This window comes from Clupea harengus, chromosome 25, assembly GCF_900700415.2.
Source record: "Clupea harengus chromosome 25, Ch_v2.0.2, whole genome shotgun sequence".
Taxonomy (NCBI): Eukaryota; Metazoa; Chordata; class Actinopteri; order Clupeiformes; family Clupeidae; genus Clupea; species Clupea harengus.
The window spans coordinates 14281807-14302845 of record NC_045176.1 but is presented as its reverse complement, the minus strand read 5'-3'; the positions used below and the strand labels follow the sequence as shown (position 1 = coordinate 14302845).

Here is a 21039-nt window from a genome sequence, read left to right as displayed (position 1 = left end):
ACCACTAGGCCTACCAACGTTTTCGCTCTGTCCAGAAGCATCATCTGAATTTCCTCGTTTATCGGGACAAGCGCGTATGAGATGTCCAGTTAGACCGCAACCAAAACATCTCATAAAGTTCGTGGTTGCATAAACAACATAATTAAAGTTATCAGCCTTTACATTCAGTGTCAGATCTAATTCATCTTTGTTATCTTTTAAAACCATGTACACGAAACGCCTAAAAGACATGACATGTTTTAAAAGCGGAGATTTACTCGCAATTGGAATCTTCTTGATCTGCGACACTACTTTACCATGCCGTGAAAGCGTTTGTAATAAAACCTCATCTTTAATGAATGGTGGTACGTTCGACAAGGTTACTCTTTTGGACGGGGTAGAAAGTGGAAGGACAGATGTGAAAACACCATTGATCGATACTCCACTTTCAACTACCTCGTTGGCCATTTCAGTGGTTCTCAAAAACAGAACAACAGCGTTGTTCATGCGGGCCGCTGATAAAATATTACCATGCCCTACAATTTCTCCAATAACCAAACTACAATCTTCTACGGTGGCAGTCGATGCAATTTTGATTCCATGACGCCTCGTAAGCTGTTCAAAACCCATACCAGGGACAGCCATACCACCAGCACAACGCTGGGAGCAGACGCCCGGGAAACACCACACACAAAACAAACAAAAACACCCTACGTGCTGTTTTCACTAACCAAAACAAAAATAAACCTTAATGTTCTAGAGCAGGGGTCTTCAACCTTTTTCAGCCCAAGGACCCCTTGGCTGAAAGAGACACTGAGCAGGGACCCCCACCCCCGCCGCCCCAAATTTGGGCCTGATATTCATATATTTTATTTGGAACTAAGTGTCTGTCACTCACACACACACACACACACTCCCCTACATATGTTTGAACATAATTGCAAATCATCTGTGACACACAACTCGTTTCAATTTATTCTGTTTATTATTGAAATGTTTTCTACCTTACAGTTAGCCATCACTCTGTATTAAATTAGGGAGGGACAAAGAATTGAGTAGCTTGAGAAGCTTAAGTATGGATGAAATATCTCATACCTAGTGAGAGATCTGACGTTTGAGAATTCATCACTCATGTCTTTGGCAACAAAATTCTCCCTATGAAGCATGCAGTGCGTCATACATGGCTCTTGCACCGTCTGTGCACATCGCGACACATTTTGGCCAGGCTATATCATGTTCACGGAAAATAATTGTCGATCACTTTGAAAATCTCTGAACTTGTTTTACGTCCAGGCAGCTGCTTACAGAATAGAAATTCCTCCTGCATCTCATTTTGGTCGACAAATCACAAAAAAGCTAAAAATTCAACTAATTGTAGTGCAAAATAATCTGCCTTTGGGAGTTTTGCGACTAGTAGTGCCCTCACATCAGCTGCCAATTCATCAATAGCATTGTGATGCTTTTCAGTTTTTTTACGTACTCATCCTTCCCAAACATTGTTTTGCACATATAGCTGCTGGCAATATTAAACTTTCCGCAATTATGTATGGCTGTTTGGTCTGAGCGAAACGTAATGCAACTTGATAAGAGGCTTTTAAAGCTAGCTCGCACACTTTGGCTGATTGTCTCATCAAGGTCTGCTGGCCCTCGAAAGATTTTAAACAGGAAATATGTATAAAAAAATATTTGAAGTGAGCATGGGTTGTCTTTAAGTGTCGTTGCAGCTTTGATGGTTTCATAGTTTCGTTTGATAGCACGGAAGAGCAAACCACGCACACTGGTAATTCGTCACCATCGGTCTCCTTGTAGGTGAAGGCAAACTTCAGATAATTCTCTGAATATTTACGTGTCTTCTCCCGTTTTGGCTGTTCATGGAAGGGGTGTTGGCATCCTCTGAAGGTAGGTAATCTGAACCGCCATCAGTGGTGTCTGACGTGGAGCTTTTGTTCGGAGAAATTACAAAACGATTGAGGCAGGTAACTTGTTTTGGCACCAGATAGCTAAAAGTGCATAGGCCTATGTTGCCATGGTGATCAAATGATCGCGTGAAGACTCATGGGTAGCCTATGTATTATTTTTAACGAATAGAAAGCCATTTTACGTTCTGTTTATGTTTATGTAGCCTATTGGACGTTTTACATTTTTGGAAGAGGGAAAAAATGCTTCAGATGAAATAATTTGGCGGACCCCCTGCAGTACCTCCGCGGACCCCCTGGGGGTCGCGGACCCCCGGTTGAAGACCTCTGTTCTAGAGAAAAAAGTACATTAAATATAAGGATAGAAAAAGCTAGAAAAGTTTGGAAAGAACAGTCGTTCCTGGCACAGCGGCCAGTGCTCCTCACTCACTCACGTTTCCGCGTTTCCCACTCGCTCCCAGCATGCACTCAGAGAAAGCAAGATAGAGAGAGAGAGGGAGAGAGAGAGAGACAGAGAGTGGTGTGAGGTTGATGAACTTCCAGTGTAAGACAGTGAGTGTAGGTCTGAGTGGGGGGAGCCAAACGCATGAGGGAAAAGAACAGAGCAGACGGTTCTACAATGTTAGTCACATTTACAGTCCAACTCACTAAAATCACAATGGCATTTCTTTACAGCACCATATTACTCTTTGGGAATTTAGGTGAGTAACTAAAACATTTTCATACTACAAATTGATAAAAAAAAACTTTTTCATAGCATTTGGATGAAATATTACTTTGTATTCTCAAGACTTGACACAACTTACAACAAATATGTGCTTCTCTTCATTTATGAAGGAAAAATACTTTCAGATTCCCTTTCTCCAGACAAAGTTGAAGTTCATCTGACAGAAGGCAATAATGCTACACTCTCCTGCACGTACAATGGCTCTCCAGACAGTTTCCTTTGGTATCGGCAAAAGCCAGGGGAAAGCCCAGAATTCCTGAAACTTATAATGGAGTCAACAGGTTATGTACAAGAAGCAAAGCCATCTTTCAGCCAAATGTCCACTACGTTTGATAGAAAAGCTAAAAGGGTCCATCTGGAGATTTCCTCAACTCAAGGCTCAGACTCTGCTCTGTACTACTGCGCCCTGCAGCCCACAGTGATGGGAGCTCAATCTACCCTGCACAAAAACCTCACAGCAACAGGAGGGAAGCCATGAACATGCCGGGTCATTTTCTATGTATTCAATACTCAAACATCATATCAATTCAAGATTCTTTGGTTATGGTAAACAAGCTTCTCTAATTATCCAAATACTCACAGGTTGTTTTAATGTGAAAAATCATTCCGTTCAGCACACGGACAAAAGGTTAGACTTTTTACGAATCATTGTAAACCAACATTGGTTTATTAATCTGAATTCTGTTCAGTGTCAATCATATGACTGTTAAATGCCCTTAATGATGTGTGTTATTATGGTGTGTGGCAGAGGATCATCTATGATGTGGCACTGCCGTAATGTATCCCTGGGCTGTCTTGCTGTGCGCAGTTTTTACCTGCGTGGACATTGAAGTAAATTGCTGTAATATGAACTTGCTGAGTCGTGCTGAGTGGTCCTTGTCGATTCTCGGTTTGAAAGGGTTTTTGCCTTGATTAAAATGATACAGTTTAGTGTCTCATGATGCAGTAGCCTTTAATGTATAACAGCACATATGATCTCTTTGATGGAGGAGGTGGAGTCACAGTGTGTATGAATCCTGGGGAGACTAGGGGGAGCGGCTTAGCTGAAACTGAAGAAGACCTAAAACACTCAACTTTTAGGCTGTGCAGATCTCTCTCTCAGTAGGCTATAACTCAGGGACCATGGCACCATGGATATTTCTAGTCTTGTCACTCATGCTAGGTAGGTTAACTGAAAAATGTATCATGACACATCTAAAAAAAAAACACTCTTGACATCTGTTGGTTGTGCATTTGTCTTCCTTTAATACTCCAGAGGGAATTTGTGAAATGTGTTGTCTCTCCACTGAGAGTATAATATTTGTAAATGAACAAAATGTACTCTTTTCCATCACTTTGCAGGAGAGTCTGTTGGGAATACAATAACACCATCACATTCTTCAGTAGTCATTAGTGAGGGAGAAAATGTCAAGTTCTCCTGTAACTACAGTGGTATGGTTCAGAATTTGCAGTGGTATCGGCAGTATCCCAACTCTATCCCAGAGTTCCTCTACTTCATACTTGAGGCTGGTTCCTCTTCAGACAAAGTTCCCCGCCTCACTCCCTCCATAAACAAAGAGGGAAAGCGTGTGTTTCTGGAACTCTCCTCTGCTGAGGCGTCTGACTCTGCTGTGTACTACTGCGCCCTGTTGAAAAAAAAATATTCCAATATTGCCAAAAACAATAAACTTTGTTCTGTAATAGTATGACTTACAATCATAATTAGATACCTGACACAGAAGCACTCACATCAATCACATTTATGAAGGACATGCATCTAGAAAACATACAAGTGTAAATTGTCATTATTGCCTGACCATTATTCAGTACATTCGTGATTTGACTGCCATTCATTATGTGAACACATTGTGTTGCCATCAATTGTTTGTCGAAGGAGCACTGATGAAGGACTGAGTTACTCTTTTGTTCCTGAGGGAGGCGCTCTATGTTGATGTTTCAGATCTTCAAATTCAGGAGGTTACAGCAGATCTATCACTCTTGCCTGACTGTGTTTGCTGTCTGTCGAGGTCGAAGAGACAACTACACAAATAGCCGCCTGTCTGGGAGAAAGGACTACACAATGATATTTCTCTGTGCTGTGATGATTTCGTTCCTGTTTATAGGTGAGTAGATGCCAAATGAAATAAATAACAAGATCTTTTAGTGAGTGACACTTTTTCACCAGTGGTGTGTGTGGCAGGGAGATATTTTGTAATCATGTACCATGTACCTGAATTTGCAAAATGCTAAAATGAAAATAAATCTTTCTTTTGACAGATGACACCAGAGCGAATGTCATAACACCTCTTGAATCAACCAAGAATGTTATGAAGGGTGACAGTGTCACATTCTCCTGTAACTACAGTGGATCTATAAGTGCACTACACTGGTATCGTCAGTATCCCAGATCTAAACCTGAGTTCCTCCTATTCATAACGGAATCTAACGGCACTGGAGAAGTTCCCTCACGCATGTCTTCTCACACCACCAAAGACACCAAGCATGTGTTCCTGGAGATCTCCTCTGTTGAAGTCTCTGACTCGGGTCTCTACTACTGCGCCCTGCAGCCCACAGTAACAGGAAATACACAGGTGCGGTACAAAAACCTCATCAGTACATGATGGTGTCTTTTTAAAGCAATGCTCATACCGATTATAATTCCTTTCACTATCATATTTCATTTAATTTTCATTTTCATTTGGTTTCGTTTTCATTTATTTTGTTGAAAAATGTCATCTTCAAAAATCAGAGGAAGTTACAAAACAAAGTCTCATAAGACAATTCCGATTGTCCACCTAGCTGACCAATCCGAGCACACTGGACTCATCAGGAAGGGGGGATTATGTAGGCTGACTATCCAAATAAAGTCTGGATTACTCAACAAGTCAACAAGTCAACCCATAGTTGATTTTTTGCAGTGAGGAGCAGACAACTAAATGTTTTGCCATGTTGGTTAAATCATTAAATTCTATCTCTATCTCAATCAGAACATTTCAGTATAGTTCTTTCCTGTCCATACCACTGAACCCACAATGGCCTTCATGGTCTCTACTGTCAGTCATATGCACACATTTTTTTCAGCAATAGTTGGTTAGCAAGGTCTAGATGTCCCCCTACTAATATTAATGCACTAGGTGTGTATGATGAGATATATACCACAGGGAGGCAGTGTAAACATGCAACTGAATCATTTAAAGCCCTGCCCTGTGATTGAGGGTGAGATCACAAGAGCTTAGCTGAGATACAGACAATTTAGGCTGGAGACACCGAGAGAGAGAGAACATTATAAACCTTTTGGATTGGATTATTACAACCATTTTACCATGCTACTCTGGGTTAGGGTGTTAATGTTGCTGACCGCAAACTGCGCCAGTAAGTTGTTTTTGTTTTTTACATAGCATTACGTTATAACAATGTTTTTAATTCAATTTCACAGTGTTTACACTCTCACATTTTTAGGAGGTTGAAGGAAAGAATTAATTAATATTCTCCTCTTTCTTTAGTGGTTGGAGCAGAAGATGCTGTAGACCAAACAGATGGAGATTTAAGTGCCTTTGAGGGAGATGGAGTCACCATAGCGTGCAGTTATAAGACTTCTGCTACTTCAGCTTCCCTTCTCTGGTACAAACAACAGGCAAATGGATTCCCTGAGTTTATGCTGATTACACATGCCTACAACCGAGAAGGACAAACAGAAGAAATGTTCAAGGAGAGATTTCACTCCAAAGTAAACACAGCTTTAAAGACTGTTCCGCTCACCATACAGAATCTGCAAGTGTCTGACTCTGCTGTGTACTACTGTGCTCTGCAGCCCACAGTGACAGCTGCACATTCAGCACTCATACACAAACTGCATGGATAGCTTTCAGTATGTAAACTCTTGTGATTATAGTAATCTGGTCATCTGATTAAAACATTCTGACCAAATGCTCAGTAGTAGAAGGAGATGCAGTAGATCCCAACCATCCACTGACTTGCAAACAAATAAAACATATAGGCACCTGTGTAGTCTGGTACTAGATACAAGGAAAGACAACATTATAAAGTTTGGGGAGTGCATATTTTTAGCTCACATGCCATGGCTTTTTCTTTGCTGTAAATGTCCGGTTTATATGTGTATGTTGGTGGTAAAGTGGTTAGCGTTACGTTACCTTCTTAGCGGTTGACCTGGGTTTTATTTTCGGCCACTGCAGAATGCATTTGTATGTCACTTTGGACAAAAGTGTCTTCTCTATACCTGACCTTTACTTAGTCTGCATTTGCAAATGAGGGACTGCACTGTCAGATATGCACCACAGGGAGGCAGTGTAAATATGTTCCTCAGCCACTGTGACTGAGTGTGACAACACACAAGTGAGTTTGACTGAGACACAGTCACTTCAGAACTGGAGACAAGGCAGGGGAACATCATAAGCATTTAGGAGTGCAGAATTACAGCTCACTAGCCATGGCACTGTGGGCTAAGACTTTAATTTTCCTTGCGGCACATTTTGCTAGTACGTTTTTTTAAAGTATCAACATTTAAAATGTATTTGATATTGTATGAGGACCACTACATATTGTTTTCTACAGCAGTTGTAGGAAAATAGTAAGTTGAATTCTCCACTTTTACAGCAGCTATAGGTGAATATTAATTTAGATTCTCCTCTTTCTTCAGTGGTTGCAGGAGAAGATGCTGTTGATCAGTCTGATGGAGTTTTGAGTGCCTTTGAGGGAGATGAAGTGACCATCGCATGTCATTATGAAACTTCTGACCCAACACCTTCCCTTCTCTGGTACAAGCAAACAGCAAATGGCTTCCCTGAGTTCATGCTGATGACCTTTACCTACACAGGAGGACAGACAGAGGAAAAGTTCAAGGAGAGATTTCACTCCAAAGTAAACTCAACTTCAAAAACTGTTCCTCTGATCATCCAGAATCTGCAAGTGTCTGACTCTGCTGTGTACTATTGTGCTCTGCAGCCCACAGTGACAGCTGCACAATCAGCACTCACACAAAAACTACATGGATAGCTTTCAACATATGAACCCACCTACTTTTCTACAAAGCCCCTGGTGACATAGGGGGGCAAAATATTATTGCATGGCCACAATTCATTGTAGTTAGTAATGCTTGGTTATGAGTTAGTGAGACATGGGAATGAGAAATGCTGGCCTCAAGTTAATAAGGAAAATCCATGCTTTGTGCGTGATAATAGTCCTAAGGAGCTCGCCTGGTGCCTTACTAACTCATGGCCATGACTTAATTATCTTGTGCCCACGACTTACACAGCTTTGAGATGCTCTGAGGGTAAGAGCCCAGTGATATAAAGTCAGAAGATAAGAAGCTGCACATAAACTCACACAGAAGAAACTTTTTAAATCAGGGAGAAGCCATTTATTTCCCAAAGTGGTCCTCCATCTTGGTGGTTAGCATTCTCTAATTAAAAGGAAATTGTGGTAACTGCACGTCACACCACCCACACCAAGCTCCTGTTAGATTAGACCGAATTTAACATTGGTTGTCATTAATACTGTAGTCATAGTAGTGCTCATTTTTGGGGAAAATCATTGAACTTCATTCTGAAAGCAAAGATATTAAGACCTACATTCTGAAAGCAAAGATATTAAGAACTACCTTTTCAAAGCAAAGATATTAAGCTAAGATGAGACAGCTCTAAACACTTAACAATGATGAAAATCATTTTTATTACAGATTACTGTTTGACTAAATGTCCTCTTATCTATTTCATTGGGTGGAAAACGGGGACCAAGGAAGGGGAGTCAGAGGACATAAGGACACAGAGCAGTGGTTTGGTGTTCAGGGTTCGAATCACGCTGAGGCCCCCTAGTTTGTCCAGGACATCCCTAGTTCCATTTCAAATCAAAGTTGGGGGGCACTTAATTCTTTCCTCATATTTGTTCATTTCTATAACTGGTGTGGTAAGATGCTGGAGGCATTGACTGGTCACAGAACAGACTCTGGAGCTCCCCCAAGTGGCATTAACCAGTACTATCACACGGCCTCAAGAATGACCAGATTGAGCTACAACCCTCTCTCAAAAAAACACATGTGATATATTGGCTTATCATATATTGAATCGATACAACAATATAGTTTCATGTGGCAGTGGTGGGGGTCAGTGAATGTTCTAAAATCCATTATTTCTGCACTTGATAATTGTGATGCGCACCACAAATAGTGAAAATGAATGAAATAATGTAATGGTGTGCACACCTTAACTTGTAACTTAATTTTTTAATTTCATGTTTCAGGCAGCTTCAGCCCGCTCTGGCAGTCATGTCACCTCTCTGTTTCCTTCATGTTCAGCTCTAATAGTGATAATAATCTTTCTGTACATTTGGTTGGATTTTCTTATTGTTTGTGGTTATGGTGTATGGCATTTTTGGTCAATAGATGTTGATGACAGTGAGAAATGTATGGCCTATTTCTGTGTGTTGCCTCACGAACAGCATTTGCTCTGATGCGATTAATTTCCATATCATCTCTACATTAACACATCCAGGCAAATTCAGTAGTAATTCATGCTACATCTGTGTTATTATGGTGTGTGGCAGAGGATCATCTATGATGTGGCACTGCCATAATGTATCCCTGGGCTGTCTTACTGTGCGTAGTTGTTACCTGCGTGAACATGCAGGACGTGTTGAATTACATTGCTGTAATATGAACTTGCTGAGTGTTTTAGTGAAGGCAATTCTTTGGGGTCAAGATATTGTGGTCCTTGTTCATTCTGTGTTTGAAAGAGTTTTTGCCTTGATTAAAATGATACAGTGTAGTGTCTCATGATGCAGTAGTCAAGAATGTGTAATAACAGCACATGATCTCTTTGATGGAGGAGGTGGAGTCACAGTGTGTATGAATCCTGGGGAGACTAGGGGGAGCAGCTGAGGTAAAACTGAAGTAGACCTGAAACACTCAACTTTTAGGCTGTGCAGATCTCTCTCTCAGTAGGCTATAACTCAGGGACCATGGCACCATGGATATTTCTAGTCTTGTCACTCATGCTAGGTAGGTTAACTGAAAAATGTATTGTGACAAATGTCATAAAAAACAGTCTTACATTTAAATTTTACATCAAGTCATTTAGCAGATGCTTTTGTCCAAAGCGACGTACAAGGGAGAGAAGAGTCAAGCTACGAGCAATAGAGATTTATAGTGTAACAATAAATACTATTTTACATAAGAAATAGAAAAAAAGTGCAGGAATGTAACTGCTGTAAGTGCAGGTTAATTAGTACTCTTGACATCTGTTGGTTGTGCATTTGCCTTCATTCATTTCTCCAGAATGAAATCTGTGAAATGGGTTATCTTTTCCACTGACAGTAGAATATCTGTAAAATAACAAAACTCTACTCTCTTTTCCATCACTTTGCAGGAGAGTCTGTTGGGAATACAATAACACCATCACATTCTTCAGTGGTCATTAGTGAGGGAGAACGGGTCACTTTCTCCTGTAACTACAGTGGTAATGTTCAGAATTTACAGTGGTATCGGCAGTATCCCAACTCTATCCCAGAGTTCCTCTACTACATATATGAGGCTGGTTCCCCTTTAGGCAAAGTTCCCCGCCTGACTCCCTCCATAAACAAAGAGGAAAAGCGTGTGTTTCTGGAACTCTCCTCTGCTGAGGTGTCTGACTCTGCTGTGTACTACTGCGCCCTGAGGCCCACAGTGACAGGAACTCCAACCCTGTAGTGCAAAAACCTCTCAGATGTGGAGGGGTGGTGGGTTTCAGGGTGTGTTGCCTAAAATCATGTCACACTGTAGATTAAGATGGAGATTGATTCATGATTGTATTATTGCCAGGTCCTTTACCCTCCTCTTCATGAAGGACTGAATTTGCCTGTGTTGATTGCTGTTGAAAAAAAAGAACTTTCCATTCCAATATTGCAAAAAACACTCAACTTTGTTCTGTAATAAGATGACTTACAAATCATAATTAGATACCTGACAAAGAAGCACTCACACAAATCATATTTATGAAGGACATACATTTAGAAAACATACAACTACATATTATCATTATTGCCTCACCATTATTCACTTCATTCATGATGTTACTGACATTCATTATATTAACACATTGTGTTGCCATAGTTTGATGAACAGAAAAATAATAATATTGAGGTCAAACCTGGTCAAAGTAATTTGTCACAACATCAACTTTCACCAATGCATTCTGGGTGCTTATGTTTCCCCAATAACAACTGAGAGATTAATGATGGAAAAATATATTGTATGCCTTACTGAAACACCTGGGTAGTGACATGCATATTTTCTAAAGTATGTTTAATCTACAAAGATATTTTACTTAAAACTTTGTCTAGGATAAGAGTTTACTACACATGCCATTAAATTGATGATTAGGTCGTCTAAATATGGAAATATGTCCACGAACGTCTCACATCTCGTGATTGTTGGTTCAACATAAAACGAAAATGTAGATTCTAGAATGAGTGATTCATTGATCTTACTCTGACTACGATTTCATTCTTTAAAGTTCTGATTCCTACAAGATATACGTAATGTTGGAATGTAGTAAGATATATTACATGTTATTTGCATGGTCCCCTATAGACTATCTACAGAGGCTAAGTACAATACATTTCTGTATAGTTCTTTCCTGTCCATACCACTGAACCCAGAATGGGCTTAATGGTCTCTGCTGTCAGTCATATGCACTCATTTTTTTTCAGCAGTACCCGGTTGCCAAGGTCTGGAGCTCACTCTACTTATGTGAATGCACTAGGTGTGTATGATGAGATATATACCACAGGGAGGCAGTGTAAACATGTGGCTGAATCATTTAAAGCCCTGCCCTGTGATTGAGGGTGAGATCACAAGAGCATAGCTGAGATAGTCACTTTAGGCTGGAGACACCTAGAGAGAGAACATAATAAACCTTTTGGACTGGATTATTACAACCAATTGACCATGCTACACTTGTTTAGGGTGTTAATGTTGCTGACCGCAAACTGTGCCAGTAAGTTGTTTTTGTTTAACATTACATTATCACAATGTTTTTAAGTATACACTCCCGCATTTTTAGGGGGTTGGAGGAAAGAATTAATTAATATTCTCCTCTTTCTTTAGTGGTTGGAGCAGAAGATGCTGTCGACCAAACAGATGGAGATTTAAGTGCCTTTGAGGGAGATGGAGTGACCATAGCGTGCAGTTATAAGACTTCTGCTTCAGCTTCTCTTCTCTGGTACAAACAGCAGGCAAATGGATTCCCTGAGTTTATGCTGATTAGAAATACCTACAGCGCAGAAGGAATAACAGAAGAAATGTTCAAGGAGAGATTTCACTCCAAAGTAAACACAACTTCAAAGACCGTTCCTCTGATCATCCAGAATCTACAAGTGTCTGACTCTGCTGTGTACTACTGTGCGCTGAGGCCCACAGTGACAGCTGCACACTCAGCACTCAGACAAAAACTACATGGATAGCATTCAGTTAGTATGTAAACCCTCTGTATTGCATTGGCTTGCCCAATAAAACATTTATAACAACAATTAATCCAGTATGCCCAAGCATCCACCTATTAGCAAAACATCATGTTACAATCAATGTAAGCACTTGTGTAAATATAAAAAAACATCTACTGAATTATACTGAAAGAGTCATCTGTTCAGTTTATATGTAGTAGAGACTTCCTCTGTCTCCTACTCTGCTGTCTTTGAGACCCAGCTAAAGTCAAGACAATTGCATGTAAATTCCTCATGACTACATGAACATCTGCTGCTAGTAAGGAAACCTGAGGACGAACATTTTTAAAGACAGGAAAGCTGTATTTCAAGAGCCAGAGTAATGAATTAGACCTTTTCAGGATTTAGATTTAAAAAGTTTAATTCGTCAATCTGGTGTCTAAAATGTTCAGCGTCTGGCAGAAAATCATGATAGATTTGAATAGATGATACATCTAAAATGTAATAGAATGCAATAGATAGAATGGAATGGAATACAACAATCTACGCAGATCTTTCCAGTTAAGGATCCCATCTTGTTTATTTCTTTGTTTTACTAAGATGTAGCTCAGTGATCACTCTGCCATTGTTTCTGTAGGTGTGCATTATTCAATATCCACCACAGGATGGCAATGTAAACATGTCCCTCAGTTACTTACAGAACTCAACTGTGACCAAGAGAAGACCCAGCAGAGCATAACTGAGACACAGTCACTTTAGATCGGAGACAAGGCAAGGCAACATTATAAACTTTAGGGAGTGCAGAATTACAGCTCACTGGCCATGGCACTGTGGATGTTTTTACTTGCTGTACATTTTACTGGTAAGAATGTTTTATACCATTAATGACTTGATATTATGTACATACCATACAGAGTTTCTTTCTTTAGCAGCTATAGGTGAAGATTAACTTACATTCTGCTCTTTCTACAGTAGTTGCAGGAAACAATGCTGTTGATCAGTCCGATGGAGTTTTGAGTGCCTTTGAGGGAGATGAAGTGACCATCGCATGTCATTATGAAACTTCTGACACATCAGCTTCCCTTCTCTGGTACAAGCAAACAGCAAATGGCTTCCCTGAGTTCATGCTGATAACCTTTACCTACCCAGGAGGACAGACAGAGGAAAAGTTCAAGGAGAGATTTCACTCCAAAGTAAACTCAACTTCAAAAACAGTTCCTCTGATCATCCAGAATCTACAAGTGTCTGACTCTGCTGTGTACTACTGTGCTCTGAAGCCCACAGTGACAGCTGCACACTTAACACTCATACAAAAACTACATGGATAGCTTTCAACATATGAACCCACATACTTTTCTACGTAGCCCCCCCCTGGTGACATTGGGGGGGAAATATTATTGCGTGGCCACGATTTATTGTAGTTAGTAATGGCCACGAGTCAGTAAGACATGGGATTGAGAAGTTCTGGCCACAAGTTAATAAGGGCAATCCATGCTTCATGCGTGATAATAGTCCTAAGAAGCTCGCCCGGTGCCTTACTAACTCATGGCCTTGACTGAATTATTTCATTCTCACGCCTTACTAACACATGGCCATGACCTCATTATATCATTCCCACGACTTACACAGCTCTGAGTTGCTCTGAGGGTAAGAGCCCAGTGATATAAAGTCTCTCAGAAGCTGCACATAAACTCAGACAGAAGCAACTTTCAAATCAGGGAGAAGAAGATTTATTTCCCACACTGAATTTAACATTGTTTGTCGGAAATACTGTAGGCAAAGATATTAAGAACTACCTTCTCAAAGCAAAGATATTAAGATTAGTTGAGACAGCTCTAAACACTCAATAATGATGAAAATAATTTGTATTACAGATTACTAAACTTTTTTACTAAATTTCCTCTTATCTATTTCATTGGGTGGAAAAAGGGGACCAAGGAAGGGGAGTCTGAGGGCATAAGGACACAGAGCAGTGGTTTGGTGTTCAGGCTTCGAATCACGCTGAGGCCCCCTTGTTTGTCCAGGACATCCCTAGTTCCATTTCAAATCAAAGTTGGGGGGCACTTCATTCTTTCCTCGTAATTGTTCATTTCTATAACGGGTGTGGTAACATTCCGGAGGCATTGACTGGTCACAGAACAGACTCTGGAGCTCCCCCAAGTGGTATTAGCCAGTATTAGCACACAGCCTCAAGAATGACCAGATTGAGCTACAACCCTCTCTCAAAAAAACACATGAGATATATTGGCTTATCATATATTGAATCGATACAACAATATAGTTTCATGTGGCAGTGGTGAGGGTCAGTGAATGTTCTAAAATCCATTATTTCTGCACTTGATAATTGTGATGCGCACCACTAATAGTGAAAATGAATGAAATAATGTAATGGTGTGCACACCTTAACTTGTAACTTCATTTTTTAATTTCATGTTTGAGGCAGCTACAGCCCGCTCTGGCAGTCATGTCACCTCTCTGTTTCCTTCATGTTCAGCTCTAATAGTGATAGTAATCTTTCTGTGCATTTGGTTGGATTTCCTTATTGTTTGTGGTTATGGTGTGTGGCATTTTTGATCAATAAATGTGGATGACAGTGAGACATTTATGGCCTATTTCTGTGTGTTGCCTCACGAACAGCATTTGCTCTGATGCTATTCATTTCCGTTTCATCTCTCCATTAACGCATCCAGGCAAATTCAGTAATATTTTATGCTACATGCATGTTATTATGGTGTGTGGCAGAGGATCATCTATGATGTGGCACTGCCATAATGTATCCCTAAGCTGTCTTGCTGTACGTAGTTGTTACCTGCGTGAACATGCAGGTGTTGAAGTACATTTCTGTAATATACTTAAAAAAACTTAATTTAAAGTCATGCTGAGTGTTGTAGTGAAGGCAATTCTTTGGGGTGAAGATATTGTGGTCCTTGTTCATTCTGTGTTTGAAAGGGTTTTTGCCTTGATTAAAATGATACAGTTTAGTGTCTCATAATGCAGTAGTCATGAATGTGTAACAGCACACATGATCTCTTTGATGGAGGAGGTGGAGTCACAGTGTGTATGAATCCTGGGGAGACTAGGGGGAGCGGCTGAGGTGAAACTGAAGTAGACCTAAAACACTCAACTTTTAGGCTGTGCAGATCTCTCTCTCAGTAGGCTATAACTCAGGGACCATGGCACCATGGATATGTCTTGTCTTGTCACTCATGCTAGGTAGGTTAACTGAAAAATGTATCATAACATCAGTAAATCTCTTGACATCTGTTGGTTGTTAATTCTCCAGAGGGAAGTCTGTAAAATATTTTTTCTTTACAAAACTATTCTTTCTTTTCCATGACTTTGCAGGAGAGTCTGTTGGGGATACAATAACACCATTTCGGTCCTCAGTGGTCATTAGTGAGGGAGAAAATTACACTTTCTCCTGTAACTACAGTGGTAATATCAATAATTTGCAGTGGTATCGACAGTATCCCAACTCTATCCCTGAGTTCCTCTACTTCATATATGAGACTGGTACCTCTTCAGACAAAGTTCCCCGTCTAACTCCCTCCATAAACAAAGAGGGAAAGCGTGTGTTTCTGGAACTCTCCTCTGCTGAGGCGTCTGACTCTGCTGTGTACTACTGCGCCCTGAGGCCCACAGTGACAGGAACTCCAACCCTGTAGTGCAAAAACCTCTCAGATGTGGAGGGGTGGTGGGTTTCAGGGTGTGTTGCCTAAAATCATGTCACTTGGTATATTAAGATGGAGAGAGGCTTTCCAAAGATTGATTCATGATTGTATTACTGCCAGGTCCTTTACCCTCCACTTCATGAAGGACTGAATTTGCCTGTGTTTGACTGCTGTTGAGAAAAAAGAACTTTCCATTTCAATATTGCAAAAAACAATCAAATTTGTTCTGTAATAAGATGACTTACAAATCATAATTAGATACCTGACAAAGAAGCACTCACACAAATCATTTTTATGAAGGACATACATTTAGAAAACATACAACTACATATTATCATTATTGCCTCACCATTATTCACTTCATTCATGATGTTACTGACATTCATTATATTAACACATTGTGTTGCCATAGTTTGATGAACAGAAAAATAATAATATTGAGGTCAAACCTGGTCAAAGTAATTTGTCACAACATCAACTTTCATCAATGCATTCTGGGTGCTTATGTTTCCCCAATAACAACAGAGAGATTAATGATGGAAAAATATATTGTATGCCTTACTGAAACACCTGGGTAGTGAGATGCATATGTTCTTATGTATGTTTAATCTACAAAGATATTTTAGTTAAAACTTCATCTGGGATAAGAGTTTACTACACATGCCATTAAATTGATGATTAGGGTTTCTAAATATGGAAATACATCCATGAGCCTCTCATGTCTCATGATTGTTGGTTCAACTTAAAACAAAAATGTAAATTCTAGAATGAGTGATAAATTGATCTTACTCTGACTACAATTTCATTCTTTAAAGTTCTGATTCCTACAAGATATACGTAATGTTGGAACGTAGTCAGATTACTGGTCACACATTATTTGCATGGTCCCCGATAGACTATGTACAGATGCTAAGTACAATTTATGGTTAAGGTTAGGGGTTGGGTTTGGGTTTGGTTAAGGTGATGTTCAGTTAACAATTAGAAAGACTGAACTTGAAATTCAACAAACCACCTGTACATTTTCTGTAAGCAGACTATCCAATAAAAGAGTTCAGGGAATAAAAAGTAATTTCTAGCTGAAGACATACTTTACCAAAAGTTATGAGGAGCAGACAACTAAATGTTTTGCCATGTGTCAATCCTTCAACTCTATCTATAGTCCATGGATTAAACTCAATCAGAACAATTCAATGGGAAATAGGCTTCATGGCCTCTGCTGACAGTCATATGCACTAATTTTTTCAGCGTTAGCTGGTTGCCAAGGTCTAGAGCTCACTCTACTAATGTAAATGCACTAGGTGTGTATGATGAGATATATACCACAGGGAGGCAGTGTAAACATGTGGCTGAATCATTTAAAGCCCTGCCCTGTGATTGAGGGTGAGATCACATGAGCTTAGCTGACATACAGTCACTTTAGGCTGGAGACACCTAGAGAGAGAACATTATAAACCTTTTGGACTGGATTATTACAACCAATTTACCATGCTACTCTGGGTTAGGGTGTTAATGGTGCTGACCGCAAACTGTGTCAGTAAGTTGTTATTTCCCTTTAACATTACATTATCACAATTTTTTTTTATTCAATTTCATATAGTGTATGCACGGCCACATTTTTAGGAGGATGGAGGAAATCATTATTTATATTCTCCTCTTTCTTTAGTGGTTGGAGCAGAAGATGCTGTAGACCAAACAGATGGAGATTTAAGTGCCTTTGAGGGAGATGGAGTGACCATAGCATGCAGTTATAAGACTGCTACTTCAGCTTCCCTTCTCTGGTACAAACAGCAGGCAAATGGATTCCCTGAGTTTATGCTGATTAGAAATACCTACAGCGCAGAAGGAATAACAGAAGAAATGTTCAAGGAGAGATTTCACTCCAAAGTAAACACAGCTTCAAAGACCGTTCCTCTCACCATCCAGAATCTACAAGTGTCTGACTCTGCTGTGTACTACTGTGCTCTGCAGCCCACAGTGACAACTGCACACTCAGTATTCATACAAAAACTACATGGATAGCTTTCATTATGTAAACTCTTGTGATTATAGTAATCTGATCATCTGAATAAAACATTCTGACCAAATGTTCTGAGTAATAGAAGTAGATGCAGTGATCCCAACCATCCACCGACCTGCAAACACACGAAAATAATCAAATGCAAATAAAAGAGAAACGTATAGACCCCTGTGTACACCAGTGTTCAGTTTATATATGTATGTAGGGATGTTGGTGGTAAAGTGGTTAGCGTTACGTTACCTTCTGAGCGGTTGACCTGGGTTTGATTTCTGGCCACTGCAGAATGCATTTGTATGTCACTTTCGACAAAAGTGTCTGCTATATACCTGACCATTTCTTAGTCTGAATTTGCAAATGTAGGACTGCACTGTCAGATATGCACCACAGGGAGGCAGTGTCAATATGTATCTCAGTCACTGTGACTGAGTGTGACAACACACATGTGAGTTTGACTGAGACACAGTCACTTCAGACTGGAGACAAGGCAGGGGAACATCATAAGCATTTAGGAGTGCAGAATTACAGCTCACTAGCCATGGCACTGGCTAAGACTTTCATTTTCCTTGCTGCACATTTTGCTAGTAAGTTTTTTTTAACCTATCAATATTTAAAAATGATTCTATATTGTATGCAGGACACTACATATTGTTTTCTACAGCAGGTGTAGGAAAATAGTAAGTTGAATTATCCACTCTCTCAGCAGCTATAGGTGAATATTAATTTAGATTCTCCTCTTTCTTCAGTGGTTGCAGGAGAAGATGCTGTTGATCAGTCTGATGGAGTTCTGAGTGCCTTTGAGGGAGATGAAGTGACCATCGCATGTCATTATGAGACTTCTTACACAACACCTTCCCTTCTCTGGTACAAGCAAACATCAAATGGCTTCCCTGAGTTCATGCTGATAACCTTTACCTACCCAGGAGGACAGACAGAGGAAAAGTTCAAGGAGAGATTTCACTCCAAAGTAAACTCAACTTCAAAAACTGTTCCTCTGATCATCCAGAATCTACAAGTGTCTGACTCTGCTGTGTACTACTGTGCTCTGAGGCCCACAGTGACACCTGCACACTCAGCACTCACACAAAAACGACATGGATAGCATTCAGTTAGTATGTAAACCCTCTGTATTGCATTGGCTTGCCCAATAAAACAATGATTAACACAAATTAATCCAGTAGGCCCAACCATCCACCTACCTGCAAAAGATCATATTATAATCAATGTAAGGAAATGTACAGAAACATCTGTGAGACTGAACGAGTTTATATGTAGTAGAGACTTCCTCTGTCTCCTACTGTGCTGTCTTGGAGACCCAGCTAAAGTCAAGACAATTGCATGTAAATTCCTCATGACTACATGAACATCTGCTGCTAGTAAGGAAACCTGAGGACGAACATTTTTAAAAACAGGAAAGCTGTATTTCAAGAGCCAGAGTTCTGAATTACATCTTTTCAGGATTTAGAGGAAAAAAGTCTAATTCATCAATCTGGTGTCTAAAATGTTCAGCGTCTGGCAGAAAATCATGATAGATTTGAATAGATGATACATCTAAAATGTAATAGAATGCAATAGATATAATAGAATATAATACAACAATCTACGCAGATCTTTCCAGTTAAGGATCCCATCTTGTTTATTTCTTTGTTTTACTAAGATATAGCTCAGTGTTCACTCTGCCATTGTTTCTGTAGGTGTGCATTATACAATATCCACCACAGGATGGCAATGTAAACATGTCCCTCAGTTACTTACAGAACTCAACTGTGACCAAGAGAAGACCCAGCAGAGCATAACTGAGACACAGTCACTTTAGATCGGAGACAAGGCAAGGCAACATTATAAGCGTTTGGGAGTGCAGAATTACAGCTCACTTGCCATGGCACTGTGGATGTTTTTACTTGCTTTACATTTTACTGGTAAGATTGTTTTACAACATTAATGACTTGATATTATGTACATACCATACAGAGTTTATTTCTTTAGCAGCTATGGGTGAAGATTAACTTACATTCTGCTCTTTCTACAGTAGTTGCAGGAAACAATGCTGTTGATCAGTCCGATGGAGTTTTGAGTGCCTTTAAGGGGGATGAAGTGACCATCGCATGTCATTATGAAACTTCTGCCACATCAGCTTCCCTTCTCTGGTACAAGCAAACAGCAAATGGCTTCCCTGAGTTCATGCTGATAACCTTTACCTACCCAGGAGGACAGACAGAGGAAAAGTTCAAGGAGAGATTTCACTCCAAAGTAAACTCAACTTCAAAAACAGTTCCTCTGATCATCCAGAATCTACAAGTGTCTGACTCTGCTGTGTACTACTGTGCTCTGAAGCCCACAGTGACAGCTGCACAATCAGCACTCACACAAAAACTACATGGATAGCTTTCAACATATGAACCCACATACTTTTCTACGTAGCCCCCCCTGGTGACATTGGGGGGGAAATATTATTGCGTGGCCACGATTTCTTGTAGTTAGTAAAGGCCACGAGTCAGTAAGACATGGGATTGAGAAGTTCTGGCCACAAGTTAATAAGGGCAATCCATGCTTCATGCGTGATAATAGTCCTAAGGAGCTCGCCCGGTGCCTTACTAACTCATGGCCATTTCTTAATTATCTCATTCCCACGACTTACTAACTCATGGCCATGACTGAATTATCTCATTCCCACGACTTACTAACTCATGGCCATGACCTCATTATCTCATTCCCACGACTTACACAGCTCTGAGGTGCTCTGAGGGTAAGAGCCCAGTGATATAAAGTCTCTCAGAAGCTGCACATAAACTCACACAGAAGGAACTTTCAAATCAGGGAGAAGCCATTTATTTTCCACACTGAATTTAAAATAGTTTGTCAGAAATACTGTAGGCAAAGATATTAAGAACTACCTTCTCAAAGCAAAGATATTAAGATAAGATGAGACAGCTCTAAACACTCAGATTACTTTTTTACTAAATGTCCTCTTATCTATTTCATTGGGTGGAAAACGGGGACCAAGGAAGGGGAGTCTGAGGGCATAAGGACACAGAGCAGTGGTTTGGTGTTCAGGGTTCGAATCACGCTGAAACCCCCTAGTTTGTCCAGGGGCCCGTTCGTCGTAGGGTTGAAGCTAAGTTAATCAATTGGCCTTTTAGCCCGTTAAGATTAGCGAGCTTCTTGAGAACAGCAAATATCGGTTCGTTAACGGCTGATCCGCATCCAAATCATGTGGTTAATTTCAACCAGGCTAAACTTACAGGGGCATTTGCGCGTGCACGTCCTACTTCAAAAGGCAGGAAAGGTCGATCACCAAAACAATGATTTTCTAACGGTATA

General features: G+C 40.2%; 2 gene segments (V, D, J or C); both read left to right on the top strand.

Annotated features, from left to right (window-relative positions):
* Positions 1-510: 510 nt before the first annotated feature.
* LOC105898776 lies at positions 511-5222 on the top strand. The segment is given in 2 exon segments: positions 511-589; positions 4879-5222. Coding segments are annotated over 2 exon segments (423 nt in total).
* Positions 5223-9471: 4249 nt separating this feature from the next.
* Positions 9472-10369, top strand: LOC116219506. The segment is given in 2 exon segments: positions 9472-9613; positions 9981-10369. Coding segments are annotated over 2 exon segments (360 nt in total).
* Positions 10370-21039: the final 10670 nt, after the last annotated feature.